General features: G+C 44.1%; 2 protein-coding genes and 1 non-coding gene across 13 annotated transcripts in view; 2 read left to right on the top strand and 1 right to left on the bottom strand.

Annotated features, from left to right (window-relative positions):
• Positions 1-16397, bottom strand: part of ARHGAP26 (Rho GTPase activating protein 26) — a 643473-nt gene that overhangs the window by 597617 nt on the left and 29459 nt on the right. The gene's annotated exons all lie outside the window — the stretch shown is intronic.
• Positions 1-16397, top strand: part of FGF1 (fibroblast growth factor 1) — a 106134-nt gene that overhangs the window by 69857 nt on the left and 19880 nt on the right. For 10 of the 11 annotated variants that reach the window (XM_064366442.1, XM_064366449.1, XM_064366446.1 and 7 more), the window contains one exon: positions 12268-12470. In XM_064366442.1, coding sequence (XP_064222512.1) covers positions 12302-12470 — 169 coding nt within the window. In that variant the 5' untranslated portion in view covers positions 12268-12301. Of the gene's footprint in view, positions 1-12263; positions 12471-16397 lie in introns of those variants that run through there. The other variant, XM_064366450.1, reaches the window with a different exon arrangement.
• On the top strand, positions 379-515 carry LOC135270668 (small nucleolar RNA SNORA36 family). The gene has a single exon (XR_010338811.1). It is a non-coding gene; the product is annotated as a small nucleolar RNA SNORA36 family (small nucleolar RNA).

The following is a 16397-nucleotide window of genomic DNA, read 5'->3' as shown; positions in this document are numbered from 1 at the left end:
GTACCCTGGTGAAGAGGACAGGCCAAAGGGGAGGCACTTGCAAAGCTGCATTCAATCAAAACAGGTATCTCCTTTAGAGCATGAATGAATGGGCTATACACGTTACAGGGGCTGATAGTAAAAAGAATAGAAAAGCTCAAGGGTCACTCAGTTCAAGGGGCATTTTACTCTCTTATCCACATTTATTCAGCAATAAAAAGAGTAGACACTGGAGTCAGCAAACTCTACCTTCAGATCTCAGTCCCAACATGTTTTAGCTTGGTGCAAAAGTAATTGTGGTTTTGCCATTGTTCTTAATATTTACTGATATGACCTTAGAAAAATGACTTAAACTTTCTGAGCCTCACTGCCCTTAGCTGCCAAATGGGGGAACTCAAGCAATGCCTTGAGTTCAGTCGAGGGCAGCTTCCCTTTTCTGTTCACTAAACTTTGGAACTTTGGGGCATTAAAACAGGCTAGGGGAGGTGATTACATGGAGAATATTATTCTATTCATTTCCCTCCTAGCCAAAACAAAAAATGTAATACTTTCCTAACAGAATTGTTTTGAGGATTAATTAATGTAATGTGCTTAGAACCATATCTGGCATACGGTAAATGTTCAAAAAGGGTCACTGTAGTATTATTTGTAGACATATTTTATTATTTACAGGTATGTCCAGAGTTGGCTATTGAATAACAAATGGTAGGGCAGGTCCTCAGCATTTCTAAAGAGAAAACAAACACATACTTCAAAAGACTGCATCTGGAGAAGCTGAATTGTCTAGGTCAAAAGGGAAGAAAAAAAAAGACGCAGCAAATAGACCGTCTTCCTATAAGCTGCGAGGTTTGCTGATTTCGAGAAAGGAATGTCGTTGCTGGGCTGGTTCTGGAAATTGTAACTTGCACAACAGATTCAAAAGATTTTTGGAGACACATCAGTAAGAGAGGGCTAAAGGAGGCGGCAGAGGGCTGCCAGAGCCCCTGCAGAATCACTTTGCATTTGGCGCAAAGCCCTGGGACTTTAATGTGTCCGTCTGCAGGAAGGATATTTCCGTTTAAGATGTGTGCAGGTCTTCAGGATGGCCCAGGGCCGGCAGGACAGTTTGGACCATGGTGTACCATTAAAGTTCAGACAGGATGGGGGCTGGCAGAGCATGCCATTGCACCAGCGAGCACTCTGTTTTTTCTTTTGGAGTGGATGCTGTTTTCTCTAAGCACTTAAAAGAATTCCTAACCTCCAACTGAATGATGCTGTACGAGGGGGAGTGTTTTGTGAGTGAATAAGCCAGACTGCAGAGAAAAAAGATCAGAATCAAGGAAAGAAATAAAGGATATGGGAGGACACCCGTGGGGATGTGTGTGTGCGTGTGTATGTGTGTGTGTGCATGTGTGCGTGCATATGTGTGTATGCCTATGTGTGTGTGTGCATGTGCGTTTGTGTGTGCATGTGCGTTTGTGTGTGCATGTGTATGCATGTGTATATCTGTGTGTGTGCATGTGCGTGTGTGTGTATGCGCGTTTATGTGTGTGCATGTGTGTGCATGTGTATGCATGTGTGTGTGCATGTGCGTGTGTGTGTGTGTGTATGCTTGTACTTCTCTTCGTTAAGAAGAAGTATGCAAGCTGGGGCTGGGATTGAGCTGTTTGGTGACACAGCTGGAGCAGATAACAGCCCCCACTTCCTGCCAGTTACACTAGGTCCAAGTATCTATGTCCCTCTCATCTGAAACATGGCTTGATGAGTCTGGTATGGCTAGATTGTAAACTCCTTAAAGGCAGTAACTGATTTCTCCTACCAACCCATAATGCCTTATTTGAAAAGCTTTGGGCTAGATATGTTTCAGAATCCAGAATGTGGGTAATTTTAGAAAGGTAGTACGGTGCATACATTGTATATTATGAACAACTCCAGTGGAGTCTGGGACAGTACCCTAGAATCAAACACATTAGCAACTACACCAAATTATATAAGTATTATTAACAAAAAGCAGAATAAATAGACTTTAAGTCTCAGGACAGTTTGGGCCAGGTTTTCCCACAATCTAATAGATGAATAGATAGAAAGAACTTACAGCTTTCAGAGCTTTTTGAATTTCAGAATTGTGGATTAAGGATCTCACGTCTGGCTGGGTGCGGTGTCTCACACCTGTAATCCCAGCACTTTGGGATGCCGAGGCGGGCAGATCACCTGATGTCAGAAGTTCGAGACCAGCCTGACCAACATGGAGAAACCCTGTCTGTACTAAAAATACAAAATTAGCTGGGTGTCGTGGCCATGCCTGTAATCCCAGCCACTCAGGAGGTTGAGGCAGGAGGATCGCTTGAACCCGGGAGGTGCAGGTTGCTGTGATCCACTACCACATCATTGCACTCCAGCCTGGGCAACAAGAGTGAAACTTGGTCTCAAAAAATAATAATAATAAAGGATCTCAGGTCTTTCTTTTCTTTTTTAAATTTCCAGGACATCTGCAGCATTCTGCCCATGGCAGGCACTGAGTAGAAGTTGTTGACATCTAGAGTATGTGACATCTTGATCTCCCTCAAATCATATTTGATTCTGGAAACCAGGAGAGAGTTTATTCTCAGTGACTTGGGGAGTCTTTAGAATTAAAAGTATTCTAAATTAAAGAACAGAAGAGAGAGACTATTAAGCCCGTAGGTTCTCTGTCATCCTGAATAGATGAAGTATACTGAAAACTCATCACTAGCACATCATGTTGAGCACCAAACCAAATGAGGAGTGCATCATTGCACATAAGTGACAATGGAACGTTCTCATCTGTCACTTAGAACATGGTATTTTTTGAATGTTGCTAAAATATTTCTAAATGGGCCAGGCATGATGGCTCATGCCTGTAATCCCAGCACTTTGTGAAGCCAAGGCAGGAGGATTGTTTGAGCCTAGAAGTTCAAGACCAGCCTGCGTAACATAGTGAGACCCCTATCTCTACAAAAAATTTTTAAAAGTTAGCCAGGCAGCCGCGCATAGTGGCTCACACCTGTAATTCCAGCATTTTTTGGGGCTGAGGCAGGCAGATCACTTGAGGTCTGGAGTTTAAGACCAGCCTGGCCAACTGGGTGAAACCCTGTCTCTAATAAAATTACAAAAAAATTAGTCCAGCGTGGTGGTGGGTGCCTGTAGTCCCAGCTACTCAGGAGGCTGAGGCAGGAGAATCGCTTGAACCCAGGAGGTGAAGGTTGCAGTGAGCTGAGACTGTACCACTGCACTCCAGCCTGGGCAACAAAAGTGAAACTCCGTCTCAGGAAACAAAAGGCTAGCCAGGATGGTGACCTATGCCTATAGTCCCAGCTACTTGGGAGGCTGACGTGGGAGGACAGCTTGAGCCCAGAAATTTGAGCCTACAGTGAGCATGAGTGTACCACCACACTCTGCACTCCAGCCTGGACCTCAAGACCCTATCTCAAAAAAAAAAAAAAATTAAATGACATAAAATATTTCTAAATATGAAAAATCAAGTTTGTTCAATCCTAAATCAATATCAGATGATTCGCAAAACTGACAAAAAGGATACACAGCTCGTAATGAGCTAACATCTATCAAATGCTTACATGTTCTCAAGTGCTGAGATTACAGTAACTCCGTGCAGTAGCTACTGTTATGTAGCCCCATGTTGCAGATGAGGAAACTGGGGCACTGAGAATGAGTCATTTGCTAGTGAGTGTCAACCAGGATTCAAACCCAAGTTTAGTAGTGTGCTGGGTAAACCAGCTATCAGAGGGGGAAAAGTAAGAATTTTAAAAGCCCTGGCATTTGCCAATTTCTATAATATAAATACTCTCACCAGGGTTGATTTCAGGCTACTAATGGTTTAATAACAGTAGAATTCCTGAATATTTAATAATTGGTTTTCACGAACTTGTAGGAGCTGTCTCCTGCACACCACTGTCAAGTTCATCTCATAGTCAAGTCCACAGTTTACTGTCAATCACGGAAGATGAGATTTCAGCTCATGGAACAGAACTGGTTTGCGGGCAGCATGCTGAGATGCTAGCCCAGGCTAGTCAGCCATGGCTACACTCCTACCTCAGACCCAGTACAGATCATGGAGGGTGGAGTAGGAGAAGTAGAAAGCAAAGAACACTGTCTCCCTTTCTTCAGGCAAACTTGCCTTCACCGGGGAGTGTAAGGTGGGTCCCTGCCAGCCTAACACGCCTTGGCAGAAATAACAAAACCTGGATTTTTTTCCAGGCCCTACAAATATTTTTCTTGGTTAGATAAGGTCAGACTTGAGACTAAAGGAGCTGATCACTTCCTTTCTGAGATCCTTAATTTCCACAGTATTTCCTTTAAAGAAACAAGGAAGTATTATTACAAGATGGGAACAGGGTTTGAGCCTGCCTTTAACCAAAGGCAGGGTATTCTGGCCTAATTAAAACCCAATTAAAATACATTTAGGCTCTTGGCTTAGCTTCTTTGTCAATACCTGTAGGACATCACCTGCCAATTAGGTCATCTGATAAGATGTTCCAGGAGAGGCTCCTGAGAAAGGACTGGCCCTTCAATCAACAAGAATTCACAGGACACCAATTATGCATAGGTATTTGCTCAATGCTAAATATGGAAAGAAAAGGCATCGTTTATGTCGCAGGGCCTCAGAGACTAATGAAGGAGTCAGTCAAGTAGTTAAATTACAGCATTTGCTCATTCAACAAATGTTTATCAAATGCCCATTAGATGCCAGGCATTTTGCCAGGCACTGGGATACCACCGTGAGCAAGACTGATTGGTTTGTACTCTCATGGAGCTGACAGTCCAGTCATGAAAAGAGACATTAATTAAATAATCACAAAAGTGAATGTGTAATTCAACACTGGTAGTAAGAGCTATGAAGAAATGTTAAATAGTCCTATGAGAACTGGAGGAACCTGACTCAGTTTGGGGAAGACAGGAAAGGCGTTCATGAGGAATTGAGAGTTGAACTAAGATTTGAAGAAAAACTAGGAATTAACCAGGGGGGTAGGGTAGAGAGAAAGAGAGGAACACCACTCCAGAGGGAATAGCATGGGCAAAGGTCCTAGGGTGGGAGGGAATCAGGAAATGGAAGACCAGTTTGGAGGGAGACATGGTAGGAAATGAGGCAGACGGGGAGTAAGGGCTGAACCTCCCAGAATCCTGCAGGCCACAGCAAGGCTTTTGTTTCTGTTCCAGAGCAATGGGAAATCACTGAAGAGTTTAGGCTTGGGGATATAGATGGGAATTACACCAATGCATTGCTACAGTGAAGTAAAGGAAATTCTGTCATGAGAGCACTGCGGAATCAAAGCATCTAAACTGGTGTATGTGGTACAAAGAAAGAGTAGGGAGGTTGGGGTTGGGTGACAGGTCCAAATTAGGCTTGCTCGAGAAGGAACTATCTAGCTAAATTTTTGAAGGGTGAGTGTGACTTAGCCAGACCATGGTGAAAGGGTGGAGGAAAGGAGAGAGAGAGAGAGAGAATACTGTTGGCAGAAGGAGAATGTTTGGGCTAAGGCCTGGGTGAGTATCAGGGTGTAGGGGGACTATAAAAAGATGCCAATAAAAGAAAAAGTCACAAGGTTAAGAAGGGGCCAAATGATGAGAGCCTCACAGGTCATGGCGGAGTCTGGGTTTTATCTTGAAAGACAGTGGGCAATCACTGACCCAGTCAAAGATCTCCAGCAGGGGAGTGATGAGTTAGAATGGTCACTAGCAGCAGGATTGACAATGGATGGAAAGAAGGCAGTGCTGGAAAGGCGAGACCTGCTGCAGCAGCCCAGGTGAGACAGGTGCTGGGTCTGCGCTAAGGCAACAGCAGTGAGGCTGGAGAAAAGAGGATGGCTCCAGGAGGCACTAAAAAGGTGAAACTGAAAGGGCATTGTCACCAACTGAATGGGTGGGAGTGATTTCTATTCTGCCCAAAGAATAGTCTGAATGAAACAAATTCTTCTATTTGAGTCATCTTGCCTTATGACCTGGTACATGGTCAATTTTTGTAAATGTTCCCTGTGTCCTTGATAAGAATGATGTTCACTTCATTGTTGGGTGCAAGGTTCTTTTATACACTCATCAAGCAAGTTTACAAGTTGTGTATTTCAATCTTCTACATACTTATTAATATTTGGTATCTGTTTGCTCTATCATTTATGATGGAAATGTATTATAAAACCTCCCACCACCACTGTGGATTTGTCATCTTCTCTTTACATATTTATCAATTTTTGTTTTATGTATTTTGAGGCAATGTCATTAGGTATATACATGTTTGAAATTTGTTTATCTTTCTGTTGAATTAATCCGCTTATGTGGCAATCCCTTTTATCTTTAGTCATTCTTAGATCTATTTTATCTGATATTAATATAGCCACATGAATTTTTAATTTTTTGTTAACATTTTTCAGGTATCTATTTTTCATTCTTTTACTTTTAACCTTCCTATGTCATTATGTTTTAAATGTGTCTCTTGTAATCAGAGTGCAGATGAATTTTTTTAACCAGTAGCTAGTAAATTTAGCACATTTACATTTATTGTGATTATAAATATATTTGTATTTATTTTGGCCACCTAATTTTGAGCAATTTTTTTACTTTCTTTTCTTTTTCTGGATTATTTTGGATAAGCACAGGTTTGTTTGTTTGTTTGGTTTGTTTGAGATGGAGTTTCACTCTTGTTGCCTACACTGGAGTGCAATGGCGTGATCTTGGCTCACCACAACCTCTGCCTCCCGAGTAGCAGGGATTACAGGCATGCGCCACCACACCCAGCTAATTTTTTGTATTTTTAGTAGAGATAGGGGTTCTCCATGTTGATCAGGCTGGTCATGGTTGAGATAAGCATAGTTTTACTTATTCCACCTTATCCCTCTTACCCCTACCAGTTCCTGGTTGGACTAAATACATTCTATTTCTTTTAGTAGTTACCTTTAACATTTAACATGTATATTTGACTTAATGATATTTAAAGTTAATATCTCTAAGGAAGAGTTAAGACTTTTGGGTGATGCCATTCATAGCCACAGGGAACAAGGACTTAAAGCCTATTTGGGACCAAAGCTGAGGCCTGCTTTGTACATGCTGGGTTTGAGGATACATCCAGTTATCACCTTAGCAGGTGTCTGTCTACACATCTACCTTCAGCGGCTTTATACACTTTGCAAAACATCCTCCTTCATGGGTATTCTACATTGCCTACACAGTGACGGGGATCAAAAACAAAACTAAAAAATTAATGTCATTGTTCGCCTTCCTTTGATTCCTAACACACCACAGTCTTTCCTTCCAGCTTAGTTATCAGGGCCAAGCTGAGCGTAGATGTCTCCTGGAAGTAATGGGCTTCACAAATAACTACAATAACTACATAGTAACTGTCACTATATTAACTGTTGATAAGCTCAGAACTGAGTCTGAAATGCAGACCAAGATTTCTTCTTACATAACCATGGCTTACCTCTGCCTTCTTCATCTTGTCTGCTCTGTTTATGGCTTAAGTCACAGGGGGAGGAGCTTAGCTCATTTCCATCAAATATAGGAATGAAAAACTTCTATTTTCAAAACAATTTTTAAAAATTATTTTAAATTAAGGATTTAATCACAGCTGACTTAGATCCACCAGGCTCCAACTAGTTCAACATAACCAGTTACTATTACCTCCTATAGACCAGGTCCCATTTTTCAAGTGCTATATGAAAATTGTACCCATTTAATCCCTCAGACAACTGTGTGAGAGGCAGGATGAGAATTACTAGAGGAAACATCTCAGGAGTGAATGACTCGCCAAGTTCCTAGAGCCAAAGTGGTTGCTTACTATCCACATCCTGTTCACGTGTCAGAGCTCAGGTCTCCTTCCAGAGCCACAGCTGAGAAAGTATGTCAGCCTTAACATGGATGTTCCAATAGCCTTGCTGTTCCTCTATGCTGGGTGTCACAGATGAATTTTAAAAACCATCTGGATTTCCTAAAATCTCATCGGTGCCCCAAATCTCAAAGGGCTGGGCGTCATGTGCAACGATGATGTGGAGTTCACTGGGCTTGATCTTCTCAATTTCCCAACACAACACAGATAATCCCCTCCTCTGACAGCCAGTAAAAAGAAATAGTAACAAGAAGCAGAGCTTATAAATTTCCATTACACTTAATGCCTGATTTCACTTAGTTAATGGATTCACTTATTAGAGCAATTTGTATAAATCTCCAAGGACCTGCTAAGGTTGCTGCCTTCTGGTTTTATCACGTCATATATTTCCTTTAGTTCTATCCTTTAACAAATAGTGGATTGGCAAGGAACTTTGGACCAACTACCGCTCAAAGCATAGGTAAATTGTAAATAAAGTTTAAAATAAGGGCTTTTCATGACCTGGGGTTTCCTTTAGCAACAAAAAGGGATTTCGTTTTTTGTGTGTTTCAGCTGAGTCATAAATCCCAGCTACCACGGTCTTTCAGTGCCATGTTGACTACAGGCTTATTTTCAGGAGTCTACATGTCTCCTTCAGGTTTTCAGTTGTGTGGATCTGAACTGAAGGGTTTTGGGAGCCATCTGACATCAGTATAGGCACCCTCATCATGGTCCCTCTCATTGAGAGGAGCAGGCAGAAAGCAGAGGTATGGCCTTGTGTAACTGCAGGTACACTGTGGTCAGGAGGGAGGGCCCCTGAGGACCTGCTGGGCTCTGGCTGAGGTCATTTAGCCAGTGAGAACTCCACAGTGATGAAGTCTGGGCTACATGGCTCATATGCACATGATCTAGAATCTAGGTGGATCTGGAAGAAAGGCCATTCTTTTTTTTTTTTTTTTTCTTTTTTTTGAGACAGAGTCTTGCTTTGTCATCCAGGCTGGAGTGCAATGGCACAATCTTGGCTCACTGCAACTGCTGCCTCCCAGGTTCAAGTGATTCTCCTGGCTTAGCCTCCCAAGTAGCTGGAACTATAGGTGTGCACTATCATACTCAACTAATTTTTGTATTTTTAGTAGAGACAGGTTTTTGCCATGTTGGTCAGGCTGGTCTTGAACTCTTGACCTCAGGTGATCCACCCACCTTGGCCTCCCAAAGTGCTGGGATTACAGGCATGAGCCACCATGCCTGACCTGAAAAGCCATTCTTAATATGAAATTGCCCCACAATCAGAGGCAAATGGGGACCTCCACTGGAAGAAGTCGAGACAAGGAGAAACAAAATTCTGCCCACCTCAGATTGACAATACAAATGACTATTTGTGCAGTTAAGTGGAAGCCACTAATATGTAATTATTGTCTCCTATACCAAATGAAGTACATAACTTAGGAAGTGCTTAGAAAAAAAATAAGTGAAAGAAAAAATTCATTTTCTCTTAGTTTTACTTTTAGAAAGGGGAATCTGGTGATGGTTGTATGCTAATGGAGAGGTGAGGGGTAAAGATATCCATATTGGGAAGAGTTAAATTGCTTTACATTAGAAGTGGATCGAAAAGGGAGTGGAGTGAGGAGTTAGAGTGAGGGGGCGGGTGGAGAGAGGGGTGAGTGGAGAGACAGAAGGAGAGGGATTGAGAGAGCCAGAGTGGGCACAGAAGGACTTAGAGGCTTATGGGTAAGAGAGAAAGATTTGGAAGAGACAGTGAGGATGGGGGAAGATGGTGCCATGCAAGGTAAACTCTGCAATCCTGTCTGTGAAATTGACATAAATAAAATTATATGTGTGTGGGCCAGGCACAGTGACTCATGCCTGTAATCATGCACTTTGGGAGACTGAGGCGGGTGGATCACCTGAGGTCAGGAGTTCGAGACCAGCCTGGCTAACATGGTGAAACCTCATTTCTACTAAAAATACAAAAAATTAGCCAGGCATGGCGGCATGTGCCTGTAATCCTAGCTACTCAGGAGGCTTAGGCAGGAGACTTGCTTTAACCTGGGAGGAAGAGGTTGCAGTGAGCTGAGATCACGCCATTGCACTCGAGCTTGGGCAACATGAGCAAAACTCCGTGTCAAAAAAAAAAAAAGTGTGTGTGTATAATGCACATGTAATATATTTATTTTCTGTCTATTGCTGTATTATGTGAAAAGAATTGATCAAAGTTTCACCATATGGGATGGAGGGGACATTTGGAATGGTCTGACTTTAAATATAGTTTAGATGGTATATGCCACATTCTCTTTGGGGTTCTTGGAGGTGCCTGCAACAGTGGCTGAAACCAGGAACACTGGCTGGCCCATGTGGCTGCAGAGTTGGAAGAATGTACCAGAAACATTAAAATGCCAGGAGCAGAGAAAACAAATGGAGGCTTCCAACATGAACCCTCATTCCAAAGTCATAAGGACAAATTATTGTAATTGGTGTCTTGATTTATGATGGACCTGCCTCCTATGAGAGCAGCTCCACAAGGCTGCTGCAGGCACTGATGGATGGTTAGTGCAGGGAGTGCAGGGTGGCTGTTGGTCTTCCACGATGCTCACGAAGCAGCTGGGGTGGGTTTCTCCTGGAGAAGGAGGAGATGCGTGGAGTCCTGTTTTGTGGTTGGCATGGGGGCAAAAGGAGAGGCTGTTGGTGGAGCTAGCCAACCTTTGGGTCACGAATAAGGACATAAATAACAAGTTTATGGTGACAGATGTACATGCCAGGCAATGGGTAAAAACCCCACTTCTCATTAAAAGACTAGTGTTAATAAAGTCACTAAACCTTTTCATGGTGATTAAGGGCAAATTGGGGCTTTCTGTTCCCAGACCCCTTTTGAGGTTCGGCTCCACTGCTTACTAGCTATTGCCCTTGGGCAGGCCACTGAACATCTTTAAACTGTTTTATTTTATTATAAATGAGGATAATAGGCCAGGCACGGTGGTTCACGCCTGTAATCCTAGCACTTTGGGAGGCCGAGGTGGGCAGATCACAAGGTCAGGAGTTCGAGACCAGTCTGGCCAACATGGTGAAATCCCATCTCTACTAAAAATACAAAAAAAAAAAAATTAGCCAGGTGTGGTGGTGCATGTCTGTAATCCCAGCTACTTGGGAGGCTGAGGCAGGAGAATTGCTTGAACCTGGGAGGCGGAGGTTGTAGCGAGCCGAGACCGCACCACAGCACTCCAGCTTGGGCAACAGAGCAAGACTCTGTCTCAAAAAAAAAAAAATGAGGGATAATATTAGTGTCCACTTAAAAGGATTATGGTGAGATTACTTGAGATAACCTGTAGCCCAAAATACGTTAAATGATGAGGATGATTTTTATTCTATGACCACTTGATAATCAGTATGTATTGATGATCACATTCACAACTCACTCTTACAAAGCGCAGCTCTCACGTTAGTTTCCTGCTCTTTTTGGCCTCTTTCTTTTCAGTTTTTAGAGTCACCAGCACTTCCTTCTCCTAAATGGTGGGGCAAGTATATGCTTTAACCAATTCTAATGTTCACTGGTTTTGTTTTTTAATCCTTTGAGATGTAAGTGATGCATTTTCACATTAGTAATAAAAGCTTGTATGTAGCGTCTATATATAATGTTAGAGGTATATTATATATAATATGGTGGTTTCTGTGTTCTATCTCACATTAGAAAATAACTAGGATAAAGGCAGCCTGTATGCAAGGGACAGACTCACCTTCTCTGTGCCACATGAAGCTATGTGGAAAGCTGTGGAATAAGCAGGAACCAGGCATAGCTTTCATCATCATCTGTCTCATAAAATTTCCTTTGACATGGTGTTTGTCCTTTAAAAACCCCACTTACTCCCACTCTGTGCCTTTTCCCCGGTTCCAGTTCTGCTTCCCCCAGAAAATCCAGAAGGTTCCCTTTACATACTAACCCTCTGCTGTCCGTGTTGTGTCCCTGAAAGGCCTCCTGTGCCTTTGCGTGCAGGTCCCGAGTGTCCAGGCCATCTATGCCATCTGTGCTATCTGTACCTCGTCAAGGCAGCGCGAGGGTGGAGGGCAGAACCTGGGTCCTGGCCTCTCAGCTTTTATGGGTTTCAGCCAGATCCTGTGTGTTATTTTAGTGCAACTTTGGTGTTGAATTTAAGGATGTGTGTGGACCAGAAGGAGGGACCAAAACATGATTTTTTTTCCTCTTGGTCAAATGATTAAATTTGAAGTTCTAAAAAATGCACAGCTTGGTTCAAAGCTGTGTCCAATTGAGAAAAGAGACATGGCTGGAAACCCCTCCCATGCCAGGGACCATCCTTCCTTAACCACCAGCCACCTCACAGCCCCGCTGACTGCGGGCATCACCTGGGCAGGCTGTGGTTACTCACTGCCCAGGAGCCCTGTGCCCGGGAGCTGTCCTTCCTTTCTTCAAAGTGCGTTTTGTGCCTTTGCTGGAAGAACCGACTACAGGTTTGTTCCATTTCTTACAGTCTTGAAAGCGCCACAAGCAGCAGCTGCTGAACCATGGCTGAAGGGGAAATCACCACCTTCACAGCCCTGACTGAGAAGTTTGATCTGCCTCCAGGGAATTACAAGAAGCCCAAACTCCTCTACTGTAGCAATGGGGGCCACTTCTTGAGGATCCTTCCGGACGGCACAGTGGATGGGACAAGGGACAGGAGCGACCAGCACAGTAAGCTCATCTCTATGGCACCCCTTTCCCTTTCTGGCATCTTCTGTAGTCAAGGTGGGAGGAAGGAGCATTTTTAAGTAGAGATAATTGCTTCTCCAAGGTTGTATTCAGGCACGACACATGCCGAGGTGGAGTCACATCAATGCGTAAAACATCTGGGTTGGGAAAAGAGGGAGTTGTGGGGGCCACCACTTACCTAAACGTGTCCTATTTCAAGTTTTTTAAAGCACTCTCTGCTGACCCAACAGAACGGGCTGCCGGTGCTCAATCGCTGTATGTTTTCCCAGGTTTCTGTAACTAGTGAAAGATCTGGCCCCAAGGCTGGTCCGGGGCCTGCGTGCTCCATGAGGGGATGAACCAGACGGGCATGGTGGTAAATCCTGCACAGAGATGTGGGCTCCGTTTCAAGTCAACTGACTCTCCTGGTTATGTTTCCACTGGGCTTGATTTGTGAAATCCTAGTTCATAATCGTAGTCTTACACATCATAAATTATGCAGCTTTCCCTCTGCGTATCGTGCAGATGTGGCTGTGGTAACCAGCAAGGGTAAAGTCATTCTCCAGACCGTATAGAAACTGGAGAGTGGGAGCGACTCGTGCCAAACACTGCATCTCTCTTCCAGGCCTTCCTGGCAGCCCGGCTCTCAGAGGGTGTTGGTAAATGAAGGTATGACTCTGGAGAAAAGAATCTTCTTAACTATCTAAGTATAAAAAACCTCTTCCTTCTGTGTTGGTTCTTCCGGCGTTTGGTATTAGGTTTCTGGGTCCCATCGTGATGTTATCTGAGATTCCCTGAGTCCACTGTAGCATCAGCATCAGATGTTACAGAGAAGCCAGAAGTCAGATCCAGTCCCTGCTTAGAGGGTCAGCAATCTTTTATTTTTTTTTGAGACGGAGTCTCACTCTGTCACCCAGGCTGGAGTGCGGTGGCGTGATCTCGGCTCACTGCAACCTCCACCTCCTAGGTTCAAGTAATTCTCCTGCCTTAGCCTCCCGAGTAGCTGGGACTACAGGCATGCACCACCATGCCTGGCTAATTTTTGTATTTTTAGTAGAGATGGGGTTTCGCCATATTGGCCAGGCTGGTCTCGAACTCCTGACCTTGTGATCCACCCGCCTCAGCCTCCCAAAGTGCTGGGATTACAGGCTTGAGCCACCGCGCCCTGCCAAGGGTCAGCAATCTTAAGAGTCAAATATGCCACAAATCAAGAGAAGGAAAATCAGGAGATACAGAAGAGGGCAGACAGGAAGTTTCTGTAGGACTGGCTTTAAAATGCAATGCAAAACTCTCACTTTGACATGATGGTTTATATATCAAGTGGTCTTAATTATTCATGGACCAGACACCAGAAGTTGTAGGCTCTAAGCACAAATGATCACTTAGCTGGTGCTCACGCTCTACCCTCAGATGCATAGGTAGTGGGGATGGACGCTGGCGTTTACACACGAGGTAACATTGTTCCTTCCTTCCCACCCACCGCAGAGACCCTTGAGATGAAGAGTAGGAAGGCTGAGGCTGGGGCTGGGGCTTGCAGCTGCAGAATTAGCTCTTTTGGGTGTTGTTTTGATGGCTTATCTTCAAATGGGCTTGCTGAATGCCTTATACTTAGTGAAAAACAGGTATCAGAGTGAGGCACAAAAAGATCTAGTTCGTTAAAAGCAGACATAAGCAGTATTTACTGCCAATCAGTGGATGTAGATGGTGGTCCATTGTGTCAGGCATGATATACAATTCATGTGATCTTCCCCACACAATACAAGGGAACAAGCTTTAATTTCTCTGGGTTTTAAGAGTTCCTAATACGGCTTACGAATTTTCTGAAAAAGCAGGGAATGCTCTCTGGTCCTCAGAACCCAAGAGGAAAGACAGGCTTCGTGATATGTTCCTTGGGGTTAAGCTAGCTCTTCTGGGAACCCTTGAATTCTGGGATAACGAGAGGCTCCAATACTGGAATTTCTGGTGCAATGGACAATGGCCTCATTGTTGTCATTCCATCATTAGTATGACAGACTGCACTCTGGGTGCGTAACGCTGGGACAACTTCTGGAGTCCACGGTGGATCTGGTCACCTGACTTAAGATGTCAGGAACTTCTAGAAAGCAGCACAAGGTAGCCCTGGGCGTATACGTGAGGATGTCTGCATTCAAGGAAAGCCGGATTGTTTTCCAAGTAAACTTGGGCAACTGCACCTTTCTGTCCTCATTTTTCTCACTTGTTCAAAAAGAATACTAATACTCCTTGCCTCACAGGTTTCTTGGGAGGATTAAATGAGATAATATAGCGAGAGTCGTTGGCACAGTGCCTGGCACAGAGGAACAGCAAGCACATGTTGCTTCATATTGCATTTATCATCATCAAGCTTCCCATACATTCGGCCCAGAATACAGTAACACAGGGTCGAATCTGAGGACTTTCTAAGCTCCTTTTTTATAGTACTGCCACCCAGGAAAGCCAAGGGGTTAGATACAGGCCTGGATTTGGGATCTCTCTGCCAACACTCAGTGTTGTTATGTGGGCCTATTATTTGCTTACTCTGGAACTAGGAACAAGGACCAAGAGGGCAGAGGGCAGAGTAAGTGGGCTGGGTGGCCAGAAGTCCATCCCTGTACCTGGCAATACCAGAATTGCATCTTGTGCTGCAGAGTGAGCAGGCTCGAGTTCAAGCCTGCTCGAGTTCAAGCCTGCTCTGCCCCTTTCTACCTGGAGAAGCCTGGACGATGAACGTTCTTTCCATCATACATTCTTTCTGTTTGCATACTCTGCAAAAGAAGCTTGGAGCCCCCCAGCCCTGGGACTCTTCCCATCATCCTTTCCTGACTAGAAATTTAAGTGTCTCTAGTGTTCCCAGCTAATTTTCTGGAAAATCGTTTAATCTTACTGAGATTCAGTTTCCTCACCTGGGAATCGGAATGGCAGCATTCCCCAGTGTGCCTCACAAGGGCAAAAATTCTGTCTACTGAGATTCTGCAGGTGAGAGGAGTCTTGGGCACTCCCTGAATGTGGTTCTGTCGCCCTCTTCTGCCCAGTGGTGGTACTGCCAGAGCCGTTCTGAATTTCAAGAGTTATTCAGAATTGCCTCCGCTAGGCATGAGGCAGATCCTCCCTGGCTAAATGTAGTCTGCACGTCCTGGCCAGGGGGTGTTTTCAATTTTTTGATCACTAGTTTGAGCATGATTAGAGACTGAGGTGACAGGTGGAGTCACATGTTAAGACTTCCTTCAGAAAGAGCATTTCTAAAAGCCAATGGAAAAATTCAAATAAATCACACAAGATAGAACTGAGTGCCTTTGAGCTCTACAAGGCAGAAATAACTCCTTTCACAGCTACCCTTTGTCCGCCCTGGGCAAATATATCTTCTTCCTACTTCTAGGAGAATGAGTTTCCAAGTACCTAACCTTTTTTACAGTGGCATAATCCTAGGACAGATGCTTGTGTGGGGGCCATTCTCATAGAGACCTGAGCAAAATGTCTACTGGTGGACTTGTGGCCTGCAGAGAAGATGGTTTGGGTCTGTCCTATTACCATTCCTCAAATCACTGCTGCAGACAATTAGCAGTCTGGACTGTGAACACTGGTTACGCTGCCATGCTACGAAGGCAAGGCGAATCCGCCAGGGAGTGCTGCGTAGATTCCAGGGCTTATCAGCACAGTTTGTGAGAAGGTTCATGTTGGCCCCTAAGCTTCAGTTCAGGGAGACGTGTAAATGGTATCACCATCAGAGAGGGAGGTCCTGAAAGAGCATCAGGTCCAGGGGAAAATGGCCAGTTCCATTCTGGACACAAGCATTTCAGAAGTGTCCCATGTACCATGCAGTTCTCCTAGGAGTTGTAATTCTACATTTATTTGTGTGATTATTTAATGGTGTTTCCCTGAGGAAAATTATTTAATGGACTCCCTGAGGACTAGGACTTTGTCTCTTATTGCTCA

Source organism: Aotus nancymaae, unplaced genomic scaffold, assembly GCF_030222135.1.
Source record: "Aotus nancymaae isolate 86718 unplaced genomic scaffold, 86718_ANA_hifiasm-v0.15.2.pri h1tg000064l_1, whole genome shotgun sequence".
NCBI classification, from domain to species: Eukaryota; Metazoa; Chordata; class Mammalia; order Primates; family Aotidae; genus Aotus; species Aotus nancymaae.
Note: the sequence above shows the minus strand (reverse complement) of the source record. Positions and strands in the feature narration are given on the sequence as shown.